Source organism: Penicillium vulpinum (assembly GCF_028829585.1).
Source record: "Penicillium vulpinum strain IBT 29486 chromosome Unknown utg000003l_segment0_segment0, whole genome shotgun sequence".
NCBI lineage: Eukaryota > Fungi > Ascomycota > Eurotiomycetes > Eurotiales > Aspergillaceae > Penicillium > Penicillium vulpinum.
Genome location: NW_026643243.1, coordinates 4,287,480 through 4,304,990, shown reverse-complemented (window position 1 = coordinate 4,304,990; position 17,511 = coordinate 4,287,480). Strand labels below are relative to the sequence as shown.

The following is a 17,511-nucleotide window of genomic DNA, read 5'->3' as shown; positions in this document are numbered from 1 at the left end:
CAATCCCATAACCCCATTACCCAGGCTAACTCCATCGTAGTGGCATGAACGCACTGTTAAGGCAAGCAAAGCACACTAGTCTGACAAAAGATCCACTTAGATATTTCACACAGAACGCAGGCGGGCTCAGTTATGACGCAGGAAGTGTTCTCCATAGCTGAATATATCTACCAACACGATATTTCACATATGTTTTTGTTTTTTCCCCTCTCCCTTGCTGTTTATATTTGGTTGATCTTTGGTTAAATGCCGTTTTATCTTAGCTGTCTGTAAAATCAATAGTGTCAAATGTTCCCCATTAAGATCCAAAGAACGAGAGCAATAGTCTAAGTGGGGGCAGACCTATTGTTTCTATGATCTGCAATCACCTTCTGCAGCCCACTTTTGTACCGGCATAATCCTGGATGGAGCCCCAGAAATTCCAATTTCGGGGAGTTCGGGGATATCTCTGGATTATTTGGACATTTGAAAATCTACTGCCCTGATCACAAGTCAATAATACCTGCAAAGACTTTATCTGCGCGTGAAATCGAACAATGTGAAGGTAGAACGTGATCTCAATCATATGCCCTAAACCCCTGTTTTGGAAAAAATGCTGCGTGCATGGTGTCGGAGAATTTCAATCAAATCGATGGAAGAAAATCATTGACTATCAGATGAGACTAGTTTGCGATCATCACATTGTGATCTACAAAGTCATGCAAATTCATCCTTAGTTATATACAATCTACTCTTTTCCTATTCCTAACGGTTTTTTAATACAACATAGTTAATTAAGGTCCTTCTAGCCTTTTTAGATATTTTGACGTCTTGGGACATATCAACTAGAGATTCTTCTATGGAATAGCTGACACAGAATGGCGGAAAACTTATGAAAAGGGAAAGAAGGCATTAAAGAGTTATGTTGAACCCAACAACTCTACAGAGTTCGGAGTAGTGTTGTCAATCTTCCCATTTGGTATATCATATATATATACCATTGTCACAGGCTCACCCTCAGTATTTCCCTGGCCAAGGCGTACACCCAATTCACCCTCGGACTTGGCCCAGAACTCGGCAGCCTAACATAACAGCGACAGCAACTGAAACCTGGAGGTACAAGCAGTTAGAACGACTTGACACCGAGAGTATCCCGAGTATACCACAATCACTTACCTAATCGCACACCTTCTGGCGTGCGCAGTGGGAGCAACTCTTCGATGCTGCGGTGTCGGACATACATCGAACCTCGAGAGGGACGCATAATCCACAGACTTGTAACTCCCAATCACGCTTTGCGACACGAAGGCAGCACGTACACCACGCAATCTTCCGGACCAGGGGCACGAGCATGGGTTGACAGTTGTTGGGGGAACGAGAGGGCGGCATGACGATCTGAAAACGCGAGTCAAGGTCAACTCAGTACCGACTCAATATAGAGACGATGAACTCGCAGGTCAAAACAAAGAGCAATACTCGGTGGCGAGTCGATGGAATTCATGATAGTTGAAGGCGTGGAACATTGCAGATTGGTGAGTAGGGGAATGTTGCAAGGGAAAAGTTCGAGCGAAACGGCAAAATGTATAAAAGACTATGAGAAGGAAGTTCTTGCCTGAAGGGTCAACACCTAAAAAGGGAAAGTACTATCGACATACATAAATATGTATCCAAGAGGATCTTTATTAGCTGAAACTAGTGGTACATTCATCCATAGAACATGGATACAACAGTATAGTCCAATTCTTAAATATTTGACTTGCGCAGATCATCCTTTGATTGGCCAGTAATATTTACTGTGGATCGATGGCTTCGCGGGGGCGAAAGCAGCTTTGGAGAACCCCCGGGATACAAGCCTCAATTGGATCGTCGGAAAGGGTGGGTATACATACAAAGCACAACAATCTACTTCAAGTTCATTTGCCTCGTATTCAGACCGATTGCGTTCTCAACAAAACAATGGCCGATCCCGCCGGCCAAGCCGGGACCACCCACTCGCGGTCCTCCGCACCACGGGTCCGCCTCACCTGCGAAGCATGTCGCCAGCGCAAAGTGAAATGCGACAAGTCAAGTCCTTGTGCAAGTTGCCAGAGACTTGGCCTCGTGTGTGTTTCTGTGGAACGCGCGCGTCTTCCGCGCGGTCGCACGCGAAGACCCGAGCGGATCGTAGGCTCGGACAAAGAACTATCTGAGCGGGTAGCGAGACTGGAAAATCTTCTGAAAATAGTTGCCAATGAGCGAGGTGGTGAATCACAGCTTGTTCCGACAGTCCGCACGCCCGCATCTTCATATACAAAGCAGAATTCAGTGGCCGAGGCCAGCAACGCCGGCCCTGAGATTCTGCAGGATCAGAATGACCGCTTGCCTAGTGCAAATCAGCCACATCTTCCTCGCCCTTCAACTGCGTATATGGGTGGTTCATTCTGGGAGGATATTATGCAGCAGGTGAGCCTATTAAACCCACAGTTTGCGAATGTGATTTAACTCATGTCCCACTAGACACAAGAATTGCGCTCTGTCCTGGAAGGTCGTCTAGAAAATGGAGACCATAGTGTTAGAAATTCGCTATCTGGTTTCGGTACATCACTTGTGAGCTCAGAAAGCCCAGACAGCTCGTCAAACTCACCACAAGCCAACAGACCTATAAATCTTCCACCCCAGATTCGGCATAGGTTATGTGACTTCTTCTTCTGCAACGTCGACCCTCTCTTCAAAATTTTACATCGACCGTCGCTACAAGCATTTATTAAGGATGGCAAGCCTTATCTTGACTACGAGCAGGATGCCCAGGCGCCAGCGACCCTTGCCTCGGCTATTTATCTTTGTGCTGTGTGTAGTCTTGACGAAGCCGAATGTCAGGCAATGTTCAACACGAGCAAAAAGGCCATAATCGCGGAATTCCAGAAAGAAGCCGAGCTCGCGCTCTCAAGGGCGGACTTTGTCACGACGAATGATCTCACTGTTCTGCAAGCTTATATTATCTCTCTGGTAAGTACAACTGCAAGTTTCTGGTCTTTCATCTTAAGACCTCTTAAGACCAAAATTTAATCTCAATACTTCTAGCTCGCCGCGCGATCTCAGGACCAAAGCCGAAGGGTCTGGACGATGTTGAGCATGGCACTCCGAGTAGGCCAGGCTTTGTCTCTCCACGTCCCCCAGCCGCCATTCACCGTGCGCCCTTTTGAGCACGAGATGCGCAAACGAGCATGGCTAGGAATCGGCCTTCTTGATGTAGCAGCCTCTCTAGACAGGGCATCTGAGCCGATGATGCAGTCCGCATGGCTCGATTACAACCAGCCCTCAAATATCAACGACGAGGACTTATGGTTTGACATGCCAGGGCCAATCCCCCAACACACAGAAGGCACATTTACCGACATGACGCACACCTTGATTATCGCAGCGTCAACGTTCGCGACTCGAACGCTTGCCTTTGCGGACCTCACCGAGCCAGCCGTGACCATCATGAGTTTACGGCAGCAAGTCGTCCACGATTTCCAACAGAAGGCCTCGGATCTTCTGAGAGGCTGCAGGCCCGATCTTTCAGAATTCCAGTGGTATTCGCAAAAGATATCGGGTGTTATGGGCAGCTGGCTCCAGCTAGCCAGTCTTCGGCCGTTGCAACGAAGCGGAAAGTTCATACCGCCAAAAATTCAAGAGAACGCCCTCCTCAAAATCGCAGCCGATAACCTGCAGTGGTCGCAGGAGGCATACAACTACCCAGGCGCCAGGTATTGGCGGTGGTATGGCTCGATGTGGGTTCCGTGGCACGCATTGGCTGTGGCTCTTGCCGAACTCTGCGTCTGCAAAGATCCAGCGGTGATGTCAAACTACTGGACTGTCGTTGACGACGTGTACCAGCGCTCGCGGCTCATAATCGCAGATTCCCAGCAGGGAATGCTCTGGAGGCCCTTGGAGAGGCTCATGTCACAGGTGAAAACACGGAGAAATGAGCTCCTTGGTATTGATATTTCTCACCAAGCAGGGTCTCAATACCCTTTCGATGGCATTTCTTCTGGGCTTTGCTCGAAACAACCTGCACATCAACAGGGCCTTACGAACTTTTCGCTTGATCTGAGAGAGGCCGTCAATGAACCGCGAAATTCGCACATTGCAGAAGTGCCGACTTCCTTTGCGCCGGTTCCCTGGCCCAATGTGTGGGATGCGATGGATCTTAGTGATCCGACCTTGCAAAATAGCTCTGACGACACGGCTTGGTTAAGCTATGAGAACTTTATCGAAAATGTTTATGATAGCGTTGATTCTATTTTCTTGCCACGGTGAGAAACTCACCTTGGGAAGCTAGCGAAGGGGAACCTGGATTGCATAGAGATGTCCAGGCACCATATCCAGGAGATATGTACATAGCTAGATCTCCACTCGTGCCATTATGACCAAATAGACACTTTGAATGAATCTAATATAATAAAATAAAATAAAAACAACTACCGAAGGCGTCGCGGGAAGTAAGTGGTTGTCTTTGTCGGAGGAATCTGAGCTGACCTGTTCGCCAATGACATCTATATATCGCATATCGCGTTAGGAATGTGTCGTACCATGAATAAACCATGTCATCCAATATCTATGCCCTTTGACTCGCAGCCAAGCAGTTATTATATCTAGTTCCGCATCCCGATTCTGCAACAAACTAGATTTCGTTGGTTGTTCGCCTTTCTAATCAGCCAAAAGCAAATTTACGGCGTCGATTTTTCAAATGAGGTGGATAAAGTGTCGCAGGGCCCAGGTCCCAATTAGGAGCCTCATTCGCACCTGAAATTTCGGCGTTCAGTATCCCTGGTAGAGCCTGCGAGATGGATGGTAAGGGAAGCTCGTCGGATATAGATGGTAAGGAGGGCTCTTCGTTGAGAAGACGCTGATAAGTGCACAATCTTTCTCTTTGGGTGCATTCAGCACACGGCGTTTCCCCATTACAGGCTTTCCTAAGGCTGGCGCAACTATCGCAGGCACGTTTAGGTTTCCCGCCGTGCTCCGGTTCGGGGATTGCATGGCCGCTATCTACACGGGCCTTGCACGATTTCCAATGCCTCCGTAGCACATCTCTGTGTATTGTTGTCAGCACACATGACGGGGTGACATATCTCTCTCTTCGGAAGTAATGGAAGATGACACACCCTCGGCTGAACGTAGAGCCACAAAATGAACAAAGGTGGCTCTTTGCCATGTGATCTATCAGAAGTCATTACTGTATCCGTCCTAGTATTGGCCGAAACATACGAGTAAGCGCATGGCGTTTCATATGGTCTAATCGTTGGAAATTCGAGAAACAGTCTTTACATTCCCACATCTTTAGGCCTGTTCTGGGCTCGGATTTCCGTACTTGTGGTTTCCGTACTTGTTGCTTCATGGGGGGCTGGCGTCGGTTTAATAGAAGGCACCGAAAATGTGACAGCCTGGGATTTTGTGGATGGCACAAGGTAATCTTTCTTAAGGATGCCTTGCGTGTAAGACGGGCTATAAAAAGGCTTCAGGTGGGTGTATCCCGCCACGATGCCCCGGATGAAACCAAAATTGAATGTGCATCCGAGATCCGAAGTCAGTTTCGGACTTGGCGCGGCTCGAAATGAAGATGATGAGCGAGACTCGGTAATTCGACGTCGGCGATTGGCGAGAGAAAAAGGAGAAGTTGTGAAACTCGGCCCGTCGCGATTCCCCCACCAATATTTCCATGACGTTAACAAAAATTGGGGCCTAGTAAATGGGGGGGTTTTCAATAGTGAAAGTCAGGGTTTAAAAATATATAAAGGGTGAACTTCCATATAGAAAGGAATAAACAAGCTCTCAGAACTATCTACACAACCCTGAATCCCGAATCCTGACATACTAGCCTTAAACATCAGGCATCACCATCAATTGCTTGCTCTGAACAAGCCCAATCTCACAATTTATCACAGGCTTGGAAACATGACTTCTACTGGCACAGACTCAACAATCATGGAGAATAACATAACCGATCATTACAACAACTGGCCCAACGATAAAGGGGTAAGTATGAAGTAGTAGATACCTCGAACTATACATACTAACCCCTGCTAGTTCGATCCTGAATACGAGCAGCGCAAGCCTGTCGAGCTGTCTGTGACAGGACAGATTCCTGCCTACGCTGCTGGTATCCTATACCGCACAGGTCCAGGAAAAAGCCGAGTCGAAGCTGAGAATGGAGAAACACTGCAACTCTCCCACTGGTTCGATGGATTCGGTCAAACCCATCGTTTCCAGATCATTGCTCCAGATGGGCTTCACACTTCACCTCGGGTACTCTACAACTCTCGCTTCTCCACTGACGACCTTATTGAGGAAGCAAGAAAGACGGGATCTCTGAACATGATCAGTTTCGGACAAAAGCGTGATCCTTGCAAGAGCGTCCTGGGCAAAGTCCAGAGCGAATTTGTCCCAGTACCCACTCCATCGAGTACGAACGTATCTGTCACCCTTTCAATCAACTTCCCAGGCCTCGATCCCAAGCCCGATGAGTCGAGTTCCCGCTGGGGCGATTCTCAGGGAATTCAAACTCTCTATGCGAAAACCGACTACAATGCTTTCAAGAAGCTCGATCCGGAAACTCTGGAACCCATCGGTCTAGCCTCGCAGGCTAATCTGCATCCTGAACTTTCGGGTCAACTCTCTGCATCTCATGCTCGATCTGATCCTAGCACGGGAGACGTGTTCAACTACAATCTCGCCATGGGACCAACCTGTACATACCGTATTTTCAAGGTCTCGGCTTCGACGGGGGAGACAACGATTCTAGCAACGTTCCAGGCAACACCAGCTTATCTTCATTCCCTTCTTATCACCGAGGACCATGTTGTGCTCTGTGTGTGGAATGCACACATAGATCCACGACAGTTACACTCCTCATTCATGGATTCAATCATGCCAACAGACCCAAGCCAGCCGGCAGTGTGGTATGTCATCGACCGTAAGCACGGCAAGGGATTGATCGCAACATACGAAAGTCCTGCATTCTTTTGCTTCCACACGGTCAACGCATGGCTCGAACCATCAAAGGAGAATCCAGCGGAGATGGATATTGTTGCAGATGTTGTGAGAACCGACAGCTCTGAATTCTTGCAATCCGTCTATTACGAGAACTTGATCTCTTCATTGGATACAGCCAAAGCCTTCCAAAAGAAGAGAAACGATTCTTTCCATGCATCTTTTACCCGGTTCCGTCTGCCTGCGGTGCCTTCGACTCCATGCGCCGATCACAAGAAAGCAATAGTCGAGTGGTCCGTTTGCAAATCCTTGTCGCCTGAGCTGCCAACTATCAATCCGAAAACAGTCACTCAGAAACACCGATATGTTTACGCTACGACCTTCCGCGGAGAGTCGACTCTGACAGATGGTATCATGAAGCTTGATTGTGATACCCAGCAAGTTCAGCTTTGGGCTTGTCACGGCCAGTCGCCCGGTGAGGCGATTTTCGTTGCGAACCCTGAGGGCACCAGTGAGGATGATGGTGTTCTTCTCAGCGTGGTTCTCGATGGCATGCGTGGCAAGAGTTATTTGCTCTGCCTAGATGCTCGTAACTTGTCGGAACTTGGTCGGGCAAATGTCGATGGGGCTGTTGGGTTTGGATTCCATGGACAGCATGTCCCGACTGTGGGCGGAATGCCTACCGGTGACTACTGAGTGTGAAGGTCTTTTTCGGATATTGTTACTATGAAATTCTCTAGTCTGTCTTAGTTTCTTAGCTCTCTCAACTCTTAAATTGGCTTACATTGTATTATATTTCTCTCCCAGTAGACCTAATCTAACAATATCTATTTTTGATCATATATATTCTCACCACATGCCATAAACTAGTATTCTTAAAGTTTTTATGGATACTTTCTTTTCTTGGAGTCTCATTATTTGCCCATCTACTTAGGTTGATTATAGACTCACATCTTGCAGAACACGAAGTCCTTTTCGCCGAACTACTTCCAGAGCTGCTTGTATCCACGCAATTTCTCGATCATGACCAGGTCGGTTCCGTAAACTATCGACCACAATCCCAAGCGCGGGGCTAACAGATAACGGCCCGGCTAGTAGCATGTCATCTTTTAGAAAGTAGTCCATGGATTGACAGACTTGATGTGCCACGGATAGGTACTCTCCACAGCGGTCAATACCACTAGATTTACTCAACACTTCCGAAACGGAACCTTGATCTAACGCAGGATCAAGAGCCACGCAGCTTTCCAGGTACTGGTACATATTGGAAAGACCCGACCAAAGCATCGTCCGTGTTGCCCACAGGAGCATCAGTGTAGCAGCGACCTGGGCGTTTTGGAAACAGAAAACGACTGGGAACAGATTCTCAGAGTACCCAGAATCAATCAGAGGGTCTGTTTGAAATGGCACCTGCCAGTATAGCACGTCTGAAGCCGACCGCTGCATTTCATCATAGGTAATATCCAACTGTTTATCAATTTGCCAACATTCACCAATTAAATGTTGAAGTAGATTGATCTGTTGAATTACACTCTGATGGGGCAATGATCGCACACGTTCGAGAATCACAGGGGCTTGAGCGAGGCAATCTATCACCCGATCGTGAGACGTCTTCCGTATTCCCGCCCAAGGCTGTTCCATCCAAGTGGACTCGAAGAAAATAGTCGAGGTATGGTGTTTTAAAGATAACAAGATCTAAGAGCAAGGTTATTAGTAAAGCAAACAAAGCTCCGGAATTGTACAAGACCTACCCCTGGCACTCGAACACCAAGAAATAATCGATGTCCCGCGCCTGAAGAATGCACTTCATGACCGCGGGATTGGATCAAAGCAATGAGACCACGGCAGTGATTAAAATAGCCTTCGGACCCCAGATTGGGACATTCAAGGGCCTCGTAAAGACTTAGTGCCATGCACGCAGCCAGGGTTCCATCTTCTCGCATGAGACTAGGATCCCATAATGCCTTTTGTAATTGTTGGAGGCCCTGTGTATAGTAATTCAGACCTTGCTTAACTAGGGCATGATTGTGGAACATGTGTCCCATCGCCGAGGCTGCAACTGCTGCGCTTGACATCTCCAGTGCTCGACTTTTGGTAGGCAACTCCCCAAGTAAGGGAATCCAGGAGAGGGACATTGGGGGCCAATGCAATGGGAAACAGTTTAATAGGAAGGCTTGAATCAAGTTCTGGCATTCGATGCTTCTATGCATTATCGTATAGGCATCGCTTGTCTCAGTAAATGAATGGGTGAATTCATTGCTGTGAATCACGGTGGCTGGACTGGAGACAGCAGACTCGAACTCTGGCCTTTCAGCAGTGCCCTGTGGAGAAAAGGGTCTGAGAAAGATATGTGTTTTTTCAGCCGCTGGTTGAACCAGCACGAATACTGTGTCTTTCTGGTATCCACCACATACTCGGTTTGAGCGTGTGCATTTGGCACAGACCGGCCTTTGCTGGTCACACTAGATACTAGGTCAGTGGGGTCTTTCATTTTGTATACAGATCTAGCGTTACTCACTGCAATCTTTCTTTTCCGACAGGTGTTGCAGCCTCTTGACTTACCAGCTACGCCAACCATCTCATAAGCCGGTCGAGCACTATAAGATGGATTTGCATTACAACATTGTGGAATCAAAAGTTTTCAAAAAATATTGGACGAGGATCAAGAATTGTGAAGTAATGCTTAATCGTGCCTATTTTTGAGTCAGAGTTGTTGGTCAGATTAAGTGGCGTTCGTTGGGCTTTGGGGGCTCTCTAGGTAGGTGGAGCCGGGTGGATATAGAGTAGGCCAATCAAACAATCTACTACCAATGGTTCCCGACACTAAGCCCAAAGAGGTGCTGAACTTGCGAGGGCATATATGGAGATCTTATGGAGAGGATTTCAGCACAGCCGGGCTGACCTTGAGGAGAATCGAGGAAAGATGCCTATAAAATGGTACAAGTCTCCTTATCTGAGTTCTTTACAATATTCATCTATTATCTCTTGACAACCTACAACTCGAAGAAAAACGAACTATCCCGACAGTCTGCAACTTTGAAATCAACATGTTGGGCAGTCATTCAAAATTAAGCATCGCACGGATTGTGTTCTATATACCAGTAACTGTTATTGCACTTTATCTGGCGTGCTATCGGCACAAGCGACCTCGCATGGCGTGGATTATCCTAACCTTCTTCTCCATCAGTAAGTATCTTACTACAAGGATCTTGTATCTGGATATCTCTAACATAATTGTCTTCAGTTCGTATCACTGCAGGCATCTTGGTCATTATCGGACAAGAGTCTTCCAGCACTGGTGTGATGGTAGCTTCAGTCATCTTTCTCAATGCTGGCGTGTTTCCCTTGATCGCAGCAACTTTGGGCTTAATTCGAATCATGTAAGTTGGCAGCATGGAGAATCATGCCAATATCTATTAAGAATCATCATCAATCTAACGTAATGCAGAACGGCTCTCGAAAGAGAGATGAACCAACAAATTCGGCAATGTTTAGTCGTATCCCGAATCCTTTTCATTGTCGGCATCGGACTTACCGTCGCAGGCGGAGCTCTGGAAGGGAGCGACACCACCAGTGATGTGCTCATTGGTGTTAAACTTGTCAAGTCCGGATACATCATTGTGGTTGTCTTTGTCGGATGTTTACTGGCCATGCAAGTGTATTTCTGGACACATCGGTCGTCTCTATCAGCCACAAGTAGAACGGTTCGTTGATCCCCCGCATATGTCCAATCTTCCAAGGCTAACATCTTCTCAAGGTTCTCAACGCGACGGCTTTGGCTACACCGTTCATAGTCGTCCGTATCGTATACCTCTTTCTGTCCGTGTTCGAGCCATCCGACTTGAGGTGGAATGATCTGAGTGGTCCAATTGCTCCATTCTTGACTATGGGGCTGTTGATGGAATATGCTGTTGTTTCGATCTATCTCATTACGGGCTTTATTATTCCCAGTTGGAGGAATATCGAAAAGCCGGAGATCCTCTTGAGTGAAGCAACAAGATGATGAAGCCATTAGATTATAAGAACCCGAGAATACGTCTTGTGTTGTGGGCTTCTGCTTCACTGCATTGGAAGCGATCTGAGAGATACTTTTTCCCCATCATTGAACGAAACCTATGAGCTCAATATAGATTATTATGTTAACCGTTATAACTTTCTTGAGCTTTGTTCAGAAGGTAGAAGATGTACTCCGTAGGTGTAGAGGCCATATGAGCGAATAAGCTTCCTAAGGGGGGATCGCCAAAAATGGTAGTCAATCTTAGATGGATATTTGGTTGCTAGAGCATTCCCATCAGAATAAGTGGCTGGTAAATAATCCACATGACCCGTGACTAACTTGCTCTTCCTCTGTCTTTATTTTCAACAGTGACATATACCATCCTTGAAGCAACTTATTCCAATCCAACTTCCAAAATGGCACCTCCAGGAGAAAGCAATATCTCAATTCTCCTAGCAAAAATGCAACCAAGCCTAGACCCAACAACCTACGTTTTCCTCACAGCCAAGTTACCCCTTCACTTGTTGCCCCTCTCGACCCTCCAGCCGCAACTAATCGTGCCAGAAGAGGAGGGCACAACGGTTGTGACAACAGAAGAGCTCGCCACATTGCATGGCTTCGACGAGTCAACCTTCCCTTGCAAGAAAATCTCTCTTACTATCCACTCCAGCCTGGAAGCGGTCGGCTTGATCGCTGCCATTACTAACCGGCTGAAAGACCATGACATCAGTACCAATGTCGTCAGTGGGTATTTCCATGATCATATCTATGTGCCCGTTGCGAGAGCAAAGGATGCGATGCGGGTTTTGGAGGAATTGGCTGCTGGGGCGAGGGGATGAGGGGGAGTTGTGAAGATGTTAAAGAACTACCCCGTACTCAATCTTGTCTAGTATCCCGATGTTTGATTAGAATCGGACCTAAAAAGTGACTGATAACACATTGAAGCAAGAAAGTGTGAATTAAACGAGCCTCAGTGTACGTTAACTAATGAATCTCGAGTTTCTATCCTAAGAGACGCCGGAAAAAAACAAAACAGCAGCCACCCCATACCCATCCCTAGGTAGTAATGCAACTCCATACTCTTCGGGGGCCTTTTTGCGTGCGAGAACTTAGGCTTAGATCAAAACGACAAGCCATTAAAAACAAAGCAACAAAACAAGAAAACACCGCCAATGTGGCCCTGGCTCTTAGATATTGTACATTTAGACAAGATGGAGGACCTGGAAACCAGAAAGACAGTGAGAACATGAATAATCAGGGTATTAATCGTACAGAGATATTGATTCATGAGAAAAAGAAAAAGAGGCGATTGCAACACCGGAAAACATATAGGAAATTTAATAGTCTACCTCTTTCTCAATCACCATGATTAACTCAGTAAGCTCCTTGCGTAGCGCACGGTTTCGGTCCCAGACCTCGACGATCTTGGGGCGCTGGCTCGTGAAGCAGGCCTTCTTCCAGGGAAGACCGCCATATTTTGACGTAGTCCGGTTCGGCAGGCCGCGGGCGATGTTGCGCAGCACCAATGCGGCTTTGTAGGCCACGCCGAATGGCTCGCCCTTTTCGTTGATCGGAGTATCCATGTAGTACCATTTGCGGACGATTCGCTCTTGGAGAACCACACGCTTGGCGGTTGTGGGCTGTGCGTCTGCAGGGCGATCTTCGGGCAAATGCGAAGAAACGTGACCGGCGACCATGGATGTGTTGGCGCTGGGTCCAGATGCTCGGAACCGTGAGCAGTGGTCCCATTGGCAGGTATGAATGGGGGAATCTGCGGAATCAAGCTTATACTGCCCGGGAATTTCTGTGGGTTCCAGGTTCATGTGGTCGCCGAAAACATGATTCCGGAGATCTGTCGGGGATGTGAAGGCGCGTTGACACATCTTCGAAGGCTTTGAGTTGTCCGCCCATCTGCAGTAGGAATAAGGGAAGCCCTCAAATGTGTGGGCAGTTTCCAGAGGTCGGATACCCTTGATAATGAATTTAGTGGCAGTTCCGGGGCCGTTGATTACCTGTGCTTGAGCGTTTGTGAATGTGTTGCTGACGTTCTTGATGAACTCTGCAGCGGGAAGAACACCTCCTCCAGTGACACGGGGATCTGCGAATCGGCTTTGGTAGGCTTGCCATAAAGCGATCTGTGTAATCTCGCATTCTGGATCCTCGATGAAGCAGCAACGCAGCCATTGGGAGCTTCGCTCCGGCTCCGACAGTTCCATGAGCTTTTCCAAAAGCTCGGGGGATACACGAGGGATGTCGGTGGGGGGAGGTGCGACTTTCTCTTCTTGAAGAACAGTTTCTTTTTTGGTAGGCCGTGCTTCATATGTCAGAAGTGCGACCATGCGAGGAACAAAGACGATTGGGAAATTGATAGCATCCATCAATGTCTCGATATTGTCATGACTGAGCGTGTATTGATACCAAAAGTCCAGTGCACCGCTCAGAATGTCCTTATCAAGGTCAAGAAGCGTGTGATAGTACATATGCTGTAAAGTCGGTTTAGTCAGGGTCTCCATGGCCCGGTTTGCATCCGCATCATCCAGCTCAGTTCCGAAGTGTGTCAAGGCCCACAGGGCTCGCACGACATGGGCACGGTCTGGGGATTCAATGCATTTCACCAAAGAAATCCACAGCGGATCTTCAGGATCAGTTCGTAGGAACTTGGTGACTTCCTCGGCAATATCCAGCGCATCATTTTTGATTTCATTCAGTCGAGGCTGATTGGGAGTATTGATCAAGATAACCAAAAAGTCCCGCAATAGGCCATTTGCATAACGCGACACGTAAAATGCGTTCTCCTTCAGGAGCACCATGTTTCTCAACACTAACGTGGCCTCTTTGATGTTTCTCAGTCGGTGATTGAAATCATAGGTCTCAAGGCTATCGTTGGGGATGTTCACTGGGATTTTGCTAATTTTGTCCAGAATATCACGGGTGCCATGTAGCGAGTTGAGCACGTTGACACGGTCAGTAGGATTCCGAGGGTCGTACTGGAATTCCCACTTCACCCCCGTGCAGAGTTGTGTAATGTCAAGGGCGTTCTGCATCAAAGTTTCCGCAAGCAAGGGAAACCCTTCAAATTTGAATTTATCCCACCGTTGATTTGAAATTTGTACCAGATGATACAGCGCAAAGTCAACTTCGTCTGGAATACCTGACTGCAGACCGTAATGAGCACGTTTGTAGATGTGATCCGCTAAAAAAAAAGCCAAGACCGTCAGTATTTCTAGTCAATTCATGGAATGTAGGTGAAGCTGACTCCTTGGGACCTCAAGATATCTCAACGGGAAATAAGGGTCATAATAATCCAATTGCCGGGGCATTTTCGAAGGGTCACGCAGATGGGAAAACATGACTGGTCGGTTCCCTGGTGTTGGGACTTCCCTTGTCGACATGGGAACCTGCCGAGTGTCTCTTCCTTCCCAGCTATCGACCACGAACTGCGCGCTTTGGGGATTGGCGGCGGGATTGATGTTTACATGGTGGGGGCTGGTTGACGGTTGCGGTGATGTGAGCCCATGATGGATGTGTGATCGACGAGCAGGGGTTGTATCGGGGATGAAGGGTTGGTTGATTTTTGGAGCATGGCGTAAGCCCTCTGTGGGTGGTGTTAGTACAGATCCCACACCTGTCGGTTGAGAGATAGTGGTAGTCTTACGTCGCAGCGAGGTGCGAGGAGTAGAGGCAGACATGGTGCTACTGAAGGGACGCGACAGCTTTGCGCCGTTCACGTTTTCAAACGCACGAGTTGAGTCGGTCCTGCAACGGATGGGACCGACAAACTTGACCTCAAAAATTCGAGGGGCAATCGGGGACAAGAACTTCGTGTCTCGATCGAAGACTTTGAAGATACAGCTCGAGGGATGCTGCCCTTGATGCGTCTTTGTTTCCAAACGAGTCGAGCAGGAGAAATTGCAGGGGTGTCAAACTTGCGACTTCGTTCAGCTTCTGAAAGGTCGGGGTACAAGGCGATACAGCGTTGATTCTGGCCGAAAAAGGGCGATAGCGACGGCCAGTGGGTGTGATTCGACTTGGGTGGCAGGATTCGCGCGTTTGAATGTCGAAGCACTGGATGCGACGGTGAAAAGAGCAAAGTGCTCAGCAGCAACGGCAGTTCTAAGGCAGTAGTAAATTTGCGCGTAGGCGATCAAAATCAGCGATAGGTTTCAAAAGTCAAATAATCGTCAATGCCTTGCGGCCCTGGAGGGCTAGAGCTGGGCTTTGCGATTAACGGCACTGATCAGCCAAAAGTCCGCGCTTCTCTAGGGCGCGTTGTCGGACTACTGGTTGTTCCGGTTGATGACAAAAGAATGTATATTTCTGCCTCAGGCAACATTCTTGAATAGTGCACAGATAGAATAGAGACAATGACCAGTCTCTCCCTTTATGTTCATTTCCATTCTGAAGTGATCAAACTAATAGAGATGGCAATTTTTATTGATCGAAATCTCAGATGATGAGCTACAATGTTCCTAGAGGAACTCAGTCATACTTTTCGAGTCTCAACATGACTTCTAAGAGTTTAATATTCTGAAATGGCATATCAGGTATACATCAAAATTACTATACACATAGATTCGATTGGATGCACTATGACCAAAGGTGCTAATGGTGTGGGCAATGCTAACTAACAGTGGGAGTACTAGACCGAGGGTTCTCTCAACCTTGCCCTCACCTCGAACATCATTTCACTAGACACTACAATCATTCATCATCAATATTGTATCCATGGATATCTTCTAAGCTTCCACTCTTTGCTTTTTACTCTCGCTCCATAAGATGCAGCATCTGCAACCACACATCCCTCCCCAGGTCCTTCGTCTAGCCATCGCCAAGTTCTCCCATACAACCACTACCATCGATCATGTCGGACCACTGACCTGGAACCATATCCCTGGGAGTGGAGATCTAGCTTGCATCTTTGAGAAGTTCCTCGATTCTGCATCTGTGCCATCAATATTGATTCAGAAAGTGGTTCGAGGCGATTGCATCATGGTACACTCTCACTCACGCATAAAGCTTCACAGCCAGTAATGCTGAACATCTGGGTCATCCGATTTAGGAGCAACTTGATCTCGTATTCTTCACTCGCATGGCTGCAATGCAGGCCGGGTTGATTCCACCCTCAAGACCACACTTTGCTGTCGTTGTAAAGTCGCCTTGTCTTGCAGTCAAGTATCCTCATGGCGGAACACAGGTGTGTATATTCTGCACTGGACATGACTTAGAGTAATGTTTCCTAACAGAACCACCTTTCGACTCCGCAGCTTCGCCGGTTCCAGATAAAGTTCGCTACAGAGCATGACTACTTCACAGCCTTAGCTGTCCTGGGCGAGATCAACTGCCCACTGATAGAAGGCAAGATACCAGTTCCAGCATTGCAACGATTTCCTTCGGTGTCATCATGGACATCGGGGAATCTCTCTTCTATTGTCCCCAGAACTACAAATACGGCAGCAACTTCAACTGGCAGCAATGGAGTTCACTTTTACCCCACGGGGGCGTTAGGGTCTGGAGGGACAAGTATGTAATGACTTCCCCAACCACCGCTCGAACAGCTATCTTACGTCTTTGATTTGGCAGCACCCATTCGAGTATCATCTCCTGCAAGCACTATTTCACACCCGATGTCCAGACTAGGCCCTGTACCAGCCTTCAATCCCCCGTCCCAAAGCATGGAACCGGTAGATTTATTTCAACCACCGCATGACTCTACTCTCGCACACATGTCGAACAAAGAACCCGATCTACCAAGCTCTCAGATTTCCACCATATCTGCAACTCATGATTTCGACCAGTTAAACCAGATGCTCCCTCCCAAGAGAGACCTGCCCTTCCCAAAGCCAACCGCAAAGAAACCACGTGCTGCAAGGTCAACTAGAACAACACAGAAACACCCCCCTTCAGCTCCGTCACCAACTTCTCAACCCACTGAGCCAACCAAGGATCCAGAACCTCCACGTTCTCTTGTGGCCAAGCCTGATACTAACTCTAGTTTACCCGACTCCAACTCTCAAGTCTTATCCCAACCAAACCCCTGCCCAGAGGCGAGCCAGCCATTACTCTGTGAAGAGCCCCCTGCATCGCAAAACACAGCTCCGACCTGCGAACCCGCCGAACAGACATCCCAAGTACCCAGTGTCCAGGACACATCGCACACACAGAATGATGTACCTAAGTCGAACTCCAACGACGCCCCGGCCAGCAAGCCAAACGAGAAAGTCACAGCCCTGATAGAAGATGATCTTGCGCGGTATCTGTCTTCACCAACGGCTGAGCGAATTGTGTTTCTTGAGAACTGGATGTGTGAGTTGATCGATGATGATGATTTCATGGCGCTGTGCGAGGACGTGGATGGGACATGGAGGCGGTTTGCATTCGGACAAAGGAAGTGAGGAGTGATGGACTTGTATTCGATTTTCCCCCTGGAATGCTGTATCTTATTCTACTATGTTATATCATATCATATGTTATGGATGCCATATGGAGGAAGAGGACTCCAACTATATTACAAGAGTACTTGACCAGGGAATGGAATTTACACGCTTGAATCGGATTTCATCGTTTCTAGCTTTTCTGCGAAT

General features: G+C 47.7%; 7 protein-coding genes across 7 annotated transcripts; 5 read left to right on the top strand and 2 right to left on the bottom strand.

Annotated features, from left to right (window-relative positions):
* Positions 1-1,935: 1,935 nt before the first annotated feature.
* On the top strand, positions 1,936-4,260 carry N7479_006685 (Zn(II)2Cys6 transcription factor; the record flags this gene model as incomplete). The annotated part of the gene is made up of 3 exons (XM_057254379.1): positions 1,936-2,421; positions 2,476-2,964; positions 3,040-4,260. 3 exons carry the CDS (start codon positions 1,936-1,938, stop codon positions 4,258-4,260), a joined length of 2,196 nt encoding a protein of 731 aa, XP_057108241.1.
* Positions 4,261-5,898: 1,638 nt separating this feature from the next.
* On the top strand, positions 5,899-7,629 carry N7479_006684 (carotenoid oxygenase family protein; the record flags this gene model as incomplete). The annotated part of the gene is made up of 2 exons (XM_057254378.1): positions 5,899-5,979; positions 6,031-7,629. The coding sequence occupies 2 exons, from the start codon at positions 5,899-5,901 to the stop codon at positions 7,627-7,629; spliced, it is 1,680 nt and encodes a 559-aa protein (XP_057108240.1).
* Positions 7,630-7,872: 243 nt separating this feature from the next.
* On the bottom strand, positions 7,873-9,068 carry N7479_006683 (uncharacterized protein; the record flags this gene model as incomplete). Its single annotated transcript, XM_057254377.1, has 2 exons — positions 7,873-8,628; positions 8,685-9,068. 2 exons carry the CDS (start codon positions 9,066-9,068, stop codon positions 7,873-7,875), a joined length of 1,140 nt encoding a protein of 379 aa, XP_057108239.1.
* A 912-nt stretch (positions 9,069-9,980) lies between these two features.
* N7479_006682 (uncharacterized protein) lies at positions 9,981-10,936 on the top strand (the record flags this gene model as incomplete). The annotated part of the gene is made up of 4 exons (XM_057254376.1): positions 9,981-10,119; positions 10,178-10,313; positions 10,382-10,637; positions 10,691-10,936. 4 exons carry the CDS (start codon positions 9,981-9,983, stop codon positions 10,934-10,936), a joined length of 777 nt encoding a protein of 258 aa, XP_057108238.1.
* Positions 10,937-11,346: 410 nt separating this feature from the next.
* Positions 11,347-11,769, top strand: N7479_006681 (ACT domain-containing protein; the record flags this gene model as incomplete). Its single annotated transcript, XM_057254375.1, has 1 exon — positions 11,347-11,769. The coding sequence occupies one exon, from the start codon at positions 11,347-11,349 to the stop codon at positions 11,767-11,769; it is 423 nt and encodes a 140-aa protein (XP_057108237.1).
* Positions 11,770-12,267: 498 nt separating this feature from the next.
* N7479_006680 (putative chromatin remodeling complex subunit (Rsc9)) lies at positions 12,268-14,619 on the bottom strand (the record flags this gene model as incomplete). Its single annotated transcript, XM_057254374.1, has 3 exons — positions 12,268-14,123; positions 14,187-14,525; positions 14,586-14,619. The coding sequence occupies 3 exons, from the start codon at positions 14,617-14,619 to the stop codon at positions 12,268-12,270; spliced, it is 2,229 nt and encodes a 742-aa protein (XP_057108236.1).
* Positions 14,620-15,706: 1,087 nt separating this feature from the next.
* N7479_006679 (uncharacterized protein) lies at positions 15,707-17,322 on the top strand (the record flags this gene model as incomplete). Its single annotated transcript, XM_057254373.1, has 4 exons — positions 15,707-15,922; positions 15,990-16,124; positions 16,174-16,450; positions 16,511-17,322. The coding sequence occupies 4 exons, from the start codon at positions 15,707-15,709 to the stop codon at positions 17,320-17,322; spliced, it is 1,440 nt and encodes a 479-aa protein (XP_057108235.1).
* Positions 17,323-17,511: the final 189 nt, after the last annotated feature.